Source organism: Bos taurus, chromosome 20, assembly GCF_002263795.3.
Source record: "Bos taurus isolate L1 Dominette 01449 registration number 42190680 breed Hereford chromosome 20, ARS-UCD2.0, whole genome shotgun sequence".
In the NCBI taxonomy this organism is placed as follows: domain Eukaryota; kingdom Metazoa; phylum Chordata; class Mammalia; order Artiodactyla; family Bovidae; genus Bos; species Bos taurus.
The window spans coordinates 38,220,416-38,232,839 of record NC_037347.1 but is presented as its reverse complement, the minus strand read 5'-3'; the positions used below and the strand labels follow the sequence as shown (position 1 = coordinate 38,232,839).

Here is a 12,424-nt window from a genome sequence, read left to right as displayed (position 1 = left end):
CTGGCAGCCAGCCCTGCAGAGGATACTTGAAGGGAACAAGCTGGAGGCCTCATTCTGGCTCACGGACTGCTACTGATCAGATTTCCTGGACTGGGACAGAGCCTAGAAAGCAGCAGAAAGGGTTGGCTTCACTGAGTTACCTGATTGTCAGGGAGGATTTTGTGGTGAGAGCAGGAAAGAGGAGTTACCAGCCAGGGAGCCTCATCCTTAGGTCCCTGTGTTGCCTGTGAGGGGAACAAATAAATTCATTCCAGTGACAACCCAGATAGGGCTGCATGTCTGTCCCTCAAAAAATTTATGTCAGAGACCAGTTTATGAGATTTCATTAAGAATTATAGAAATAAAACCTTATCTCTGACACACACAGACACACTCACTTCTGCATCTGACATGCTCCTGACTGTGTGGGACTCCCTTGCAGCATAAGAACTCACAGAACTGGGTAGACACCGGGCACCCAGTTCTCCATACAACCAGGCAGACCCCGTCCCAACATTGGCAGATGTGGGTCTTTTCCTATTTCTGCAGGGAGCATTTATAGTAACTGCTTCATGTTTTCCTTTGAACTATTTCGACATGTGATTAACAACCCAGAATTAAGCAACCCAAAATTGCAGTTGCAGGACCATCTCTTGTTTCTAACATTTTCTTCATCGTGTTTTAATCCACTGGATACTACATGATGAAACTTTTAAGGAGGAATTTAATTCCATTTCAGAATGCAAAAGCAAACAGGAAGTCAGGATCACCAAAGGTGAAATATTTCATGAGAGCAACAAACCAGAAAGGCAACTTAGAAGAACAGTACAGGACAGGTGTTCAAAAAAAAATTTTTTTTAAGCTACAGACAGCAGGATGAGTCACCATCCCAGCTCTCCACCACATGTCTCCAGGCTGTGTCCAGGAAATAAAAAAACACTTTGAAATTCCAGAGTGCGTAAGCCACTCTTTTTCTAGCTTCTGTTACTAGGAACTGAATGTCATCCCTAAGTGTTTACCACATGTAGGGATGTTCTTTGCTAGGTGGGATGGCAGATGGAATGTTTCCTGTATCAAGAGGATTGGGCCAGCCATGGCTCCTGGACCTAAGGCCCCAAGCCTTGCATGGAGGTTCCATTTCTCCACTTAGGTTTTCGTAACCCTAATTATTCAAGTGGGGATCTTGATGACGGAACATTGAAACATGGGCAACAGGTGGCCTCAGCTGTGGACCAAAGACAGGCTCCAGGCCTGAGAGAGAAGGAGGTACTCTATGCAGGAGGGGACCAAGTCCTCACAGGGGTGTCCCTGCTAACCTGCAGGACAGAGGCCAGGCTTCCTGAGCTGTGAGATGAGATGAAAAGGAAATGCAAGAGGAAGGCTGACAAGGAAAAACCGACCAAACAGGTCGTGTGAGTTTTATGAAAAGTGAAAGGGAAACGGGGAAAGAGCCTGAGAAGCCTCCTGGACAAGGGAGGCTGAGTGATCAGAGCACCATGTGCAGGGATCACAAGGGAGGAAGGAGCAGGCTGGGCTGAGGAGAGGCGTCCCTTGGTTGGGGCAATCCAGAAGCTCAAGTGTAGATTCAGACACAAAAGTAGACATGGGCTGCTAGAACCTTGATGGTGGTTAAGGAAAGCTGGGGGGCGGGGTATCATTTAACCTGTGTGGAATGTTAGTTTGGAAAGATGAGTAGAGTTCTGGAATTGGAGGATAATGATGTTTGCACAGCTGAGTGAATGTACTTCATGCCACTGAACTACTTCTTAATGATTAAAATGGTAAATTGCATGTGATGTATTCTTTACCGCAGTATCCTTAAAAAGCACCCCAAGCGTTCTTCATAAAGATTTCTAAACAGAGACAAAAAGCAAGGGAAATGCGTGTTCTATCATCAAGTAAGAGTGAAGGGGAGGAGGCAAGTACAGTGCTGGGGGAAGACTTCAAAGAGCCAGTGGCTCCCCAGCACACCCTCTCCAAGGCTCCACTTTGCCTCAGGCCTTCTTCAGCTTCCTGGCCCCACACAGCCACCTGGCCACCAGACCCAGCAGCTTCCCACAGAGCCACGCGGTGCCCAGGGTGACCACCAGCAGGAACAAGAGGACGTCCAGTAGGTACTGCTCATACCACGGCTGCTGGAAGGCATGGGGCTTGAGGTGGGCTGCACCCCCTGTCTGAAGGATGTGGTCGATCCAGCCCACCAGCCGCTGGGCAGGGGTCAGGGGCTGTGAGCGTCTGATGATGCTGGCGGCCTCTGCGGCAGATTTGTACCTGTCAGCAGAGACAGAGGGGAGTTGTTAACTCAAGTGGTCTCAGAATTCTTAGAGACCTTGTATCACACACACATGCACACACACACTTTCTACCATAGGCACAGAAAACTTCCTTTCAAGGAAAATTGTTGGCCTGGTCTTGCCACTGTCCAACTGGGTCTGCTTGAAAAGTTCAAATTGATTCCTGCATGCAAAGACCCATGATTAGTGCTGAAAGTGCTAACATATAAAAGTACACCCATATTATTCTGTGTCCTGGAAGTTTCAGCTTTTACTGCAATAAGACCCACGTGGTGCCCATCATGGCTTACGCCTCCATCAAGCATTAAGGAACCACAAGCCCCAAGAGCTGCACACCTCTTGTCTTCCATGACTTGCTTCATCTTCAGAGCCAATGTCTCAGCCTTCATCTGCTCTAACTGGATAGAGACACCAAATTTTCTGGTTTCTACTCGGAGCAGGTTTTCATCCTGGTCTTCAAAGACAGGAATCCCCACCATGGGCACGCCATGATGGATGGCCTCCATGATACTATTCATCCCACCATGAGTGACAAAAAGACGGATGTGAGAGTGCGCTGTTGCAAATTAGAAAGAGAGCAGGACACCTCAGGATGAAAGTTTCCGGACAAAAAGGAAAGTAACAAGGGCGAAAAAAATGTAAAAAGGGATCTCAACATGCTGTAAAAAAATGAATTTACTGACTTACCTCAGGACACATTCAAGGGTGAATATTCTAAGACACAGATTCTGCTCTTGTCTCTGTACAGAAACTTCTCACCTCAGCCCTAATCCATCTAAGACTCAGAACCCTGGGAAAGCTTCAGAGAAGAGTGATAAAGCAAGGCACATTCCTCCCCCAACCTATTCATCCATCCATCCATCCATCTCTACCCTGTCTCTTTGCTTCTCATCTCTGTTCTCTCTCTATTACTCTCTCACACAGTCATTCTCTATGTCTCTGTTTCTCTCTCTCTCTCTCTTTCTGTCTCTTTGTCTTTAGCTCACTTGATCTTTTGCTCTCTAGGTCTCTCCCTCTTTTCTCCACTACCCATTCATTTCTCATTTATCTGAATTCTTAACACTATCATTGACATAACAACTCATGTGGCATTTATAAAACTTAACACTACAAGTATTTTCTCCTCAATTTTATGAGAAATCTTTAAGGTAGGGAATAATGGACCATACGTTTCATTATTTCCAGTTCCTCTTTGCCTACCCCACCCTTACTTTTGTTGTTGTTCAGTCACTCAGTCGTGTACAATTCTTTGCGATGCCATGGACTGCAGCATGCCAGGCTTCCCTGTCCTTCACCATCTCCCACAGCTTGCTCAAACTCATATCCATCACGTTGGTGATACCATCCAATCATCTTGTCCTCTGTTGCCCCTTTTCCTCCTGCCTTCAATCCTTCCCAGCATCAGTGTCTTTTCTAATGAGTCGGCTCTTTGCATCAGGTAGACAGAGCATTGGAGCCTCAGCTTCAGCATCAGTCCTTCCAATGAATATTTAGGATTGATTTCCTTTAGGATTGACTGATATGCTTGCAGTCCAAGGGGCTCTCAAGAGTCATCTCCAACACCACAGTTCAAAAGCATCAATTATTCGGTGCTCAATCTTCTTTACGATACAATTCTCACATCCCTACATGACTACTGGAAAAACCATATATGGACATTTGTAGGCAAAGTGATGTCTCTGCTTTTTAATATGCTGCCTAGGTCTGTCATAGCTTTTCTTCCAAGGAGCAAGCATCTTTTAATTTCATGGCCACAGTCACCATCTGCAGTGATTTTGGAGCCTAAGAAAATAAAGTCTGTCACTGTTCCCATTGTTTACCCATCTATTTGCCATGACATGATGGGATTGGATGCCATGATCTTAGGTTTTTCGAATGTTGAGTTTTAAGCAAGCTTTTTCACTCTCCTCTTTCACCTTCATCAAGAGGCTCTTTAGTTCCTCTTTGCTTTCTGCCATAAAGGTGGTATCATCTGCATATCTGAGGTTATTGATATTTCTTCCAGCAATCTTGATTCCAGCTTCTGCTGTATCCATCCTGGAATTTCACATGTGTACTCTGCATATAAGTTAAATAAGCAGGGTAACAATATACAGCCTTGACCTACTTCTTTCCTCCTTTGAGCCAGTCTGTTGTCCCATGTCCAGTTCTAACTGCTGCTTCTTGACCTGCATACAGGTTTCTCAAGGGGACAGGTAAGGTGATCTGATATTCCCATCTCTTTAAGAATTTTCCACAGTTTGTTGTGATCCACACAGTCAAAGGCTTTAGTGTAGTCAATGAAGCAGAAGTAGATGATTTTCTGGAACTCTTTTGCTTTTTCTATGATCCAACAGATGTTGGCAATTTGATCTCTGGTTCCTCTGCCTTTTCTAAATCCAACTTTAAACATCTGGGAAGTTCTTGGTTCATGTACTGTTGAAGCCTAGCTTGAAGGATTCTGAGCATTACTTTGCTAGTGTGTGAAATGAGTGCAACTGTGTGGTAGTTGGAGCATTCTTTGGCATTGCCCTTCTTTGGGATTGGAATGAAAACTGACCTTTTCCAGTCCTGTGGCCACTGCTAAGTTTTCCAAATTTGCTGACATATTGAGTGCAGCACTTTCACAGGATCATCTTTTAGGATTTGAAATAGTTCAGCTGGAATTCCATCACCTCCACTGGCTTTGCTCCTAGTGATGCTTCCTAAGGCCCACTTGACTTCACATTCCAGGATGTCTGGCTCTAGGTGAGAGATCACACCATCGTGGTTATCTGAGTCATGAAGATCTTTTTTGTATAGTTCTTCTGTGTATTATTGCCACCTCTTTTTAATATCTTCTGCTTCTCTTAGGTCCATACTATTCTGTCCTTATTGTGCCCATCTTTGCATGAAATGTTCCCTTGGTATCTCAAATTGCCTTGAAGAGCTCTCTAGTCTTTCCTTTTCTATTGTTTTCTTCTATTTCTTTGCACTGATCCCTGAGGAAGGCTTTCTTATCTCTCCTTGTTTTTCTTTGGAACTCTGCATTCAGTTGGATATAGTTTTCCTTTTCTCCTTTGCCTTTCAGCTATTTGTAGTCCTCTTCACACAACCATTTTACCTTTTTGCATTTCTTTTTCTTGGGGATGCTTTTTATCACCATCTCCTGTACAATGTCACGAACTTCCATCCATAGTTCTTCAGGCATTCTATTAGACCTAGTCCCTTTATTCTATTTGTCACTTCCACTGTATAATCGTAAGGGATTTGATTTAGGATATACCTGAATGGCCTGGTGGTTTTCCCTACTTTCTTCAATTTAAGACTGAATTTGGCAATAAGGAGTTTCTGATCTGAGCCACAGTCAGGTCCCAGTCTTGTTTTTGCTGACTGTATAGATCTTCTCCATCTTTGGCTGCAAAGAATATAATCAGTCTGATTTCAGTATTGACTATCTGGTGATGTCCATGTGTAGAGTTGTCTCTTGTGTTGCTGGAAGAGGGTGTTTGCTATGACCAGTGCATTCTCTTAACAAAATTCTGTTATCCTTTGCCCTGCTTCATTTTGTACTTCAAGGCCAAACTTGCCTGTTACTCCAGGTATCTCTTGACTTCCTACTTTTGCATTCCAATCCCCTAAGATGAAAAGAACATCTTTGTTTGGTGTTAGTTTTAGAAATTCTTGTAGGTTATCATAGAACCGTTCAACTTTAGCTTCTTTGGCATTAGTGGTTGGGGCATTGACTTGTATTACTGTGATACTGAATGGTTTGTATTGGAAACAAACTGAGATCATTCTGTCATTTTTGAGTCTATACCCTTATTGACAGAAAACTAAAACAAGTGTTAGTGAAGAGTTCATTTCAAACTCTGCCTCTCAATAGGGATGTGAATCAGAATCCACTTGGTTTCTTTGGAAGGGGGACTTCTTTTCCCTACCCCATGCCTTCTTAAGTCAGTGTTCAGAACTCTCTATCTTAAATTCCCCAATATGTTTTTGAACCACAATTTTGGCTATGACCCTCTGATTCAGTCAATGTGACAGTGAGGAGTATCCAAAAAACAGTAAAGAGACAAAGAAAACCTTTTTGGATGTAATGAGCTCTCAACTACCAAAGGATTTGCTGAACCAAATCACCAGCTATGAGATTACTCAGTTTGGCATGTAGACATTATAGCACACCCTCAGACACCACCAGCATCAACTTTGTAAAGGTATGAGTTGCTCACACCTGTGGTACTAAGGAGAATGTATCAATATGTGTAGATATATGTTTGTATAATGGCACGTGGCTGAAAAGGAGAATGGGGTGGCAGAGGGTAGTTCAATAGCATCACCAAGTCAATGGACATGAATTTGAGAAAATTCTGGGAGATAGTGGAGGACAGAGGAACCTGGCATGCTACAGTCTTTGGGATTGCAAACAGTTGGACATGACGTAGCAATTGAGCAACAACAAAAAACGTGGCTGAACAAGGGTTCAAGAGACCATGGGAGACAGTGACAATATGCCCCCTTATATGAGTTCTCAGACAAACTGTTGACAAATCATCTTGGATTGTGTTTGAGCAACCCTCTTTAGTGCCAGATAAGGTATGGTCAAAATAAACTGGAAGTGATACCACTTCCAGCTGCAGGTATCAGAAATGGAGAAGAAGAGGAAATGCTGTTTGGGACATTTTGGAAGTATAGCTTGATTTCTCAACAACTCCAGTTTGGCTGTTCCATTCCTTGGAATACTTACCTTCATTTATCAGCTGCTTCTTCTCATGTGAACAGGACTGCCTAACTAGATGTCAGAACCCTAATGAACCCCAAAGATAACATAAGGACGAGAGAAGTAGACTTGGAAAGTCCTTACCCAAGAGGTCATTCTGAGGAAGCCAGTCCATGATTTTTACGTTTGCTGCCAATTTGACATCTCTGGGCCAATGAGAAGGCTTACATTTCCAAATCACCCCTTGAGGGAGACGAGCAAAGGCAGCATTCATCTCCTTAAGAATCTCCTGGGACTGATATCTGCTCACGATGGAGCCCAAGGCCACAAGGACAAAACCAGAGTCTCCAAATTTGGCAATGAAATTCTCAAGTTCCTGGAGAGAGGTAGGAAAGGAAAGGAGGTGAATAATGTTGTCAGGGAAAGCCTAGACAGCCAAAAGATGAAAATCATCTATTTACTGAACATACTCTCCTGTTAACAGTTAGAGTTCACTGCCTTGAAACTGTTCTCATAGCCTCTAAGACAGCTCAGTGCCCTCTGCACCAGGCTCAGATCCTCTGGATAGATGGCCTTGAAGAAATTTTTATGAAACCTTGGGACACATTTTCCCATATAAACACTTTAAATACTCACTCACAAATGGATGTGAAGAGAGCTTTAGGTAACCAGCCACCATAATGGTGCACATTGCACATGAGGTACTTAAGACTGCAGCACCCATGTCTCAACCCAGAGCTTTCGTGTATCACAATGTTTTATGGAAGAGGAAAGTTGAAGTGGTGGGAATCTCTTTCTTCATTGAAAACATGACCCCAGTACCAGAGTCATCCTCAACCCTCATTCTAGATCCAGGCAGACATGGTCATTCAGGAGTATTCAAATGTCAGATCAGAGGAGCTAGAGCCTGGGGGAGTGCAGTCTGCCGTCCTGGCCCATTAGGGCCTGGTGGGCCTTCTGGGGACTGAGGTAGACATGCTGGGAGAATATTCTGCTGTGTGTCTTCTTCATATTCTTTTTAGAAACCTGTATAGCTTCTTTGTTGAGGTATGTGTTAAGGTTTGTGGACCATTTTTTAATTGATTTTTTGTGTGTTGTTGAGTTCTAAGTATTCTTTGTATATTCTTAACATCAGTCTTTACCAGGTAGGTTTTCGGCAAATATTTCTTTCCAATCTATGGTTTCTCTCCTGATTCTCTTGACAAGGTCTTTCTCAGGACAGATAATTTTAATTTCAATTTAACATACTTATTAACTCTTTTAATGTACTTATTAACTCTTTCTTTCATAGAATATATCCTAGGTTTTATGTCTAAAAAGTAATCACCAGACTCTATTTCATTTAGATGTTTTCCTATGTTATCTTCTAGGCATTTTATACTTTTCCATTTTATATTTAAGTATATTACCCATTTTTTAGTTAATCTTTGTTGAGAAGGTAAGGTCTGGGTTTAGATTCAATTTTTTTGCAAGTAAATGTCCAGTTGCTCCAGCACTGATTGTTGAAAAGTATCTTTTCTCCATGGTATTGCCTTTAATCCACTGTCAAACATCAGTTGACTAAATTCATGTGCATCTTATTTGTTTATTCTTTTTCTAAAACCACACTGTCTTGATTACTGTCCTTCACAGTAAGTGGTAAAGTTGAGTAATGTCAGTTCTTCCATCTTCAATATTGCATTAGCTCTTCAAGCTTTTTGCCTCTCCATACAAATTTGAGGATCAGTTTGTCAATATTCACAAAATAACTTACTGAGATTTTGATTGGGATTTACAATGAATCTTTAGATCAAACTGAAGAGAACTGACATCTTGACAATACTGAGTCTTCCTATCCATTAACATGGAATATCTCTCCATTTATTTAGTTCTTTGATTTTTTTCATCTGAGTTTTGTATGTCTTCTCATATAAATTTTATATATATTTTATTAGATTTATTTTTAAGTATTTCATTTTGCAGAATGCTAATATAGGTGGTGCAGTGGTAAAGAATCTGCCTGATGATACAAGAGATGCAAGTTCGATCCCTGGGTCAAGAATATTCCCTAGAGAAGGTAAATGATTATTCTTGCCTGAATAATCCCATGGACAGAAAGGCCTGGTGGGCTACAGTTCATGGGGTTTCAAAGAGTTGGACATAACTGAGTATGCATGCAACATATAATATTATGTTTTAAATTTCACATTCCCCCTGTTTATTGCTGGTATATAGGAAAGGTACATTAAACGTATATTCTGTGACATTGCTATAATTACTAATTAGTTCCAAGAGTTTTTTCTTGACTTTTTTTGATTTTTACATGGACCATCCTGTTATCTGTGAATAAAAACAGTTTCATTTCTTCCTTCCTAATATATATGATTTTTGTTCCTTTTTTTTTTTTTTTTTTGGTCTTACTGCTTTAACCAGGATTTTCACTAGAAGTTAAAAAGAACTGGTTGTGGCCAGTCAGCCAGCATTAGCTCCAGGATCCCCTGGGGTTCTGCAGTCAGTGGCATCATGACCCAACCTTGCCAACCAGCAGCTTGCCAACTGCCCCACAAAGCAAGGCCTGGCAACCAACTGGACCAGGGTCAAGTCAACACCTACCAGACCATCCACAGTAGTCAACCTGCCACAACAGAAGAATCCATGCAGCCCACACAAGGGACAGTCCTAGAAAATATAGCTCTGGTAAGCAGGGAGAGGGGTGTACACTGCTGTGACATATGGGATTATTCCTACAAAAGATCCCTTCCCCAAGGTCAGGAAAAGTAACCAACCTAACAAGTACATAGAAATGAAAATAGCAAATTAGGCAAAATGAAGTTTCAGAGGAATATGATCCAAGCAAGTTTTCATAAATAAGATAAACTACCAGAAGAGTTAAGTGAAGTAAATATAAGCAATCTACCAAAATAAAGAAAAGAATTCAAGATGATGATCATAGAGATGATCATAGAATTCAGGAGAAGAATGGATAAACAAACTGAGAAGTTAGAAGTTTTTAACAAAAAGTTAGAAAATATGAAGAAGTACCAAATAGAGGTGAAAAATACACTAACTGAAGTGAAAAAATGCACTAGAAGGAACTGACAGAGTAGATGATACAGAGGGATGGATCAGTGAACTGGAAGACAGGGTAATGGAAATCACTGAAGCTGAACAGGAAAGAAAACAGAATCAAAAGAAGTGAAGACAGTTTGAGAGACCTTGGGGACAATATCAAACATACTAATACTTTATAGTGGTCCAGAAGGAAAAGAGAGAGAGAAAGGGGCAGAGAACATTTATGAGGACATAATAGCTGAAAACTTCCCTAATCTGGGAAATGAAATAGACACCCATGTACAGGAATCACAGAGAGTCCCAAAAAGGATTAACTCAAAGAGGACGATACCAATGCGCACTGTAATTAAAATGGCAAAAGTTAAGGAGAGAACAATAAATGCATCAAGGGAAAAACAGCAAGTTAGGTACAAAGGAACTCCCGTAACGGTATCAGCTGATTCATCAGCAGAAACTCTGCAAGCCTGAAGGGAGTAGCACAACATATTTAAAGTGATGAAAGGGAAAATCTACAAACAAGAATACTTTCATTTAGATTTGATGGAGAAATCAAAAGTTTTACAGACAAGCAAAAAGCTAAGAGAGTTCAGCACCACCAACCCAGCTTTACAAGAAATGTTAACGGGGCCTCTCAAAACAGAAAGGAACAGGCCACAATTAGAAACATGTAAATTACAAAAGGAAAAACACATTGGTGAAAGCAAATATACAGTAAAGGTAGTAAATCAGCCACATGCAAAGCTAGTATGAATACTAAAGGACAAAAGTAGTAAAATCATCTATTTCCACAACAAGCAGTTAAGATGTACATAAAACCAAAAAAGAAGTAAAATATATTGCAAGAAAGCAGTTATGAGGGGAGAGGGAGTAAAAAATCAGACTTGATAAAATGCATTTGAAATTAAGACTAGCAACTTAAAATAATCACATAATGGATTGCTATATACAAACCTCATGGTAATCACAAATCAAAAATCTATAATAGATACACACACAAAGAGTAAGAAATTTACACATAACACTAAAGATAATCATCAAATTATAATGGAAGAGAACAAAAAAAGAAGAAAGGAACAAAAACAACCCTAAAACAATTAACAAAATAGCAATAAGTACATACCTATCAATAATTACTTTAAATGTAAGTGAATGAAATACTCCAAACAAAAGACATAGAGTGGCTGAATGGATACAAAAACAAGACCTATATATATTCTTCTTATAAGAGACTCACTTCAGATCTAAAACCACACACAGACTGAAAATGAGGGAATGGAAAAAGGTATTTCATGCAAATGGAAATCAAAAGAAAACCAGGGTAGCAATATTTACATCAGACAAAATAGACTTTAAAACAAAAACTATAATAAGAGAAAAAGAAGGACATCACATAATGATTGCGGGATTAATCCAAGAAGAAGATACAACAATTATAAATATATATGCACCCAACATGATGTTGTTTGGTTGTTTAGTCACTAAGTCGTGTACGACTGTTTACAATCCCATGGACTGTAGCCTGCCAGGATCCTCTGTCCATGGGATTTCCCAGACAAGAATACTGGAGTGGGTTGCCATTTCCTTCTCCACAGGGGATCTTCCACCTAAATACATAAAGCATATATTAACCAACATATGTTGAAAATGTGGGAAAGTTGCAACACTTACACACTATTGTCAGGAATGTCACTATGTAAAATAATACAGAGAATCATCGAAAAATTAAAAATAGAACTAATAAAATAATCCAACAATCCTAGTTTTGTGTATATACATAAATGAATGGGAATTATGATCTGAAAGAGATATCTATATTCCCATGTTCACTGAAGCACTATACACAAGAGCCAAGATGTGGAAACAACCTAAATGTCCATCAAAAGATGAATGGTTAAAGCAAATGTAGAATAAACATCCTCTGTAGTATAAACAGCCTCTTCTCCTTCTGCCTTCAACCTGCCTTTAGTCCATGGGGTCACAAAGAGTTGGGTGTGACTTGGTGACTGAACAACAACAGTTTAAACATACAGTTAGTTTGTATTATTTAGCTTTGTAAACAAGGAAATTTTTCAATATGTGAAAACATGAATGAATCTTGAGGTTCATTTCATGCTAAATGAAATGTCAGTCACAGAAGGGCAAATACTGCAGGATTTCACTTATATAAAGTATCTAAAATAGCCAAATTCATAGAATCAAAAAGTGGAAGCTGGTTTCCAGGGACTGGAGGAAGGAGAAATGGGTAGCTACTTTTCAATGGAGGCAGGGTTTCAGTGAAGCAGAAAGAAGAGGATCTAGAAATCTGCTATATAGCATGACACCTATAGTCAATAATAATGTATTGCACTGTTAAATACTTGTTAAGAGGGTAAATCTCATATTAAGTGTCTTAACAACAGAAAAATAAAATACAAAATAGAAA

At 40.4% G+C, this 12,424-nt stretch overlaps 1 protein-coding gene across 1 annotated transcript in view; it reads right to left on the bottom strand.

Moving 5' to 3' along the window:
- Positions 1–1,862: 1,862 nt before the first annotated feature.
- Positions 1,863–12,424, bottom strand: part of LOC525484 (UDP-glucuronosyltransferase 3A1) — a 37,498-nt gene continuing 26,936 nt past the window's right edge. Inside the window, exons 5-7 of the mRNA XM_024981415.2 lie at positions 7,096–7,327; positions 2,610–2,829; positions 1,863–2,250 (exon numbers count right to left, since the gene is read on the bottom strand). Of these exons, the coding sequence (XP_024837183.2) occupies positions 1,974–2,250; positions 2,610–2,829; positions 7,096–7,327 (729 nt within the window). The 3' untranslated portion in view covers positions 1,863–1,973. The remainder of the gene's footprint in view (positions 2,251–2,609; positions 2,830–7,095; positions 7,328–12,424) is intronic.